Raw genomic sequence first — 2,274 nt, 5'->3', positions numbered from 1 at the left:
TGGGTTGTGTAGTGTGATGGGGGTAGGGTAGGTATGGGTTGTGTAGTGTGATGGGGGTAGGGTAGGGTTAGGGTTGTGTAGTGTGATGGGGGTAGGGTAGGGTTAGGGTTGTGTAGTGTGACAATTGGAGAGTAGAATGGGTGTTGTGCGTTTCAAGCTCCCGTTGGTTGGGGAGTCTCACTGTGCTGTCATGTCAAGCCTTATTCACATAATATTACCATAAGTAGACATTGAAAATATTACATCCACGTAACTATGATATGACATACAACAAATTCAACGTAATGAACTCAGCAGATGGCTTGAATTATACTGAATTTTTTCTGACGATTATGATTTATCCTACTCAAATGAAATGTTGTGTTTGTTTTTGCAGGGTAAGGAAGGAGCCTTTATGGTGCGAGACTCCAGGCATGCAGGCGTCTACACTGTGTCCGTCTTCACTAAAGCCCCAGGGTAACTACTGCCTGTTTCAGCCATGTCGCTCAGCTTCAATGACAATCAGTTAAAGGGGCAATCTCTCAGCTTTTTTATCAAAACAGTATTGGGTTGCCTGCTCTGTTATTCTTTAAACTGCATATTGCCCGTTTAAAGATTTTGCTATGACATAGTTACATGATGATGAACCCCGTTCAGATCCAACGGGCAGAAGAACCCGCGGGTGAAGCACTACCAGATCAGACAGTCAGAGGCAGAGGAGACGTCCAAGTTTTACCTGGCAGAGAAATACCTGTTCATGACCATTCCTGAGCTCATCCAGTACCACCAACACAACGCTGCAGGTAATGACCTTACCACCGGCTCACCTGCGCTACCTAATACATCTGTTTACAGCCAGGCCAGTGGGACCTATTTGGATTTGTACCCAGGTCRACTGTGTTTGTTAGTCCGTTGAGATAAAGCCTAGGCATCTCCAGGGGTCATGTAAGGTTCCACCAGCATGGATCTCCCACAGTAGAGAGGTAGCTTTAAGCATCAGCTGTCAGAGCAGCTCATAGATTACTGCACCTGTACATAGCCCATCTATAATTTAGCCCAAACAACTACCTCTTTACCTACTGTATTTATTTATTTATTTTGCTCCTTTGCACCCCATTATTTCTGTCTCTACTTTGCGCTTTCTTCCACTGCAAACCAACCATTCCAGTGTTTTTAATGATTAAGTACTGTATATAAAGATATACTTATTGTTATAGATAAGTTACTGTATAATAAAGATAAGATCAAACATAACATATGCATGATAGTGAGAATTGGCATGTGTTTTTCTATCTAAAAGCATTCGACTGGGATGACATACAGTGATGATGTAGGTAGACACCTGTGTGATGAGGTACCCAGGTTTAGCAGCCAATAGGCAGGCAGCTCCACCACACCCTGAAAAACCTCAGACAGGAGGGACTACCTGGGGAGAATGTGGCAGGCAACCACAGTGTCCCATGTTGTGTTCAGGCTTGATGTATCTTCCATAATTATCAAGACACGGAGAAGTAGACTTCTTCATTTTATAAAAATATGGTTGTTATAAAAAAGTAAGAAATAGAAACTAGAAGGAATGAATAAATAACATAAATACAGCTAGCTAAGTCTTTTTTGTATAGTATCTTTTTTCAGTTTTTATTGAGCAATGATTCTTCCATGATTTACCCCGGATTGCACCCCCTCCCTCTCTCTCTCCCCTCCCTCCTCTCCCTACCCACCCTCCAGGTCAGTGGAGGTGGACCCGGCAGAGCTGACTCTAGGTGAGGAAGTGGGGCAGCGGTTCAGTTTGGCCTGGTACTCCAGGGGCGGTGGAGAGAGCGGCAGGGTAGCTGTGAAGATGGTCGGGAGGAGCCATGTCTGAGGAGGACTTTAAAGAGGAGCAGGGTCATGACGTGGAGTGGACTTTATAGTGTGGGGGGCTCTTAGAAGATACCCTATTCCCTACATAGTGGACTATTTGTAACAATTTTTTTAGCCGTGAAATGCAAGGCTGTGTCTCAAATTAAACACTGGACCCGTTGCTTGTAATGACCTACTTCTGATCAGAGCGTGTGTGGTGTGTGTGTGTGGCGTGTGTGTGGCGTGTGTGTGTGTGGTGTGTGGCGTGTGGTGTGTGTGTTTGTGTGTGTGCGTGTGTGTGTGTGGGCTGTGTGTGTGTGTGGCGTGTGTGTGTGTGTGTGTGGTGTGTGTGTGTGTGTGTGTTGTGTGTGTGTGTGTGTGTGTGTGTGTGTGTGTGTGTGTGTGTGTGTGTGTGTGTGTATGGCGTGTATGGGCTGTGTGTGGCTGTGTGGC

The 2,274-nt window shown here is 45.4% G+C and overlaps 1 protein-coding gene across 1 annotated transcript in view; it reads left to right on the top strand.

The window, feature by feature from the left end:
* LOC112072854 (tyrosine-protein kinase ITK/TSK-like) overlaps positions 1 to 2,274 on the top strand; it is a 25,919-nt gene that overhangs the window by 14,032 nt on the left and 9,613 nt on the right. Inside the window, 4 exon segments of the mRNA XM_070439951.1 lie at positions 377 to 456; positions 637 to 861; positions 1,708 to 1,756; positions 1,759 to 1,874. Of these exon segments, the coding sequence (XP_070296052.1) occupies positions 377 to 456; positions 637 to 861; positions 1,708 to 1,756; positions 1,759 to 1,874 (470 nt within the window).

Source organism: Salvelinus sp. IW2-2015, unplaced genomic scaffold, assembly GCF_002910315.2.
Source record: "Salvelinus sp. IW2-2015 unplaced genomic scaffold, ASM291031v2 Un_scaffold2063, whole genome shotgun sequence".
Lineage (NCBI taxonomy): Eukaryota > Metazoa > Chordata > Actinopteri > Salmoniformes > Salmonidae > Salvelinus > Salvelinus sp. IW2-2015.
This window is presented reverse-complemented; position numbering and strand designations above follow the sequence as displayed.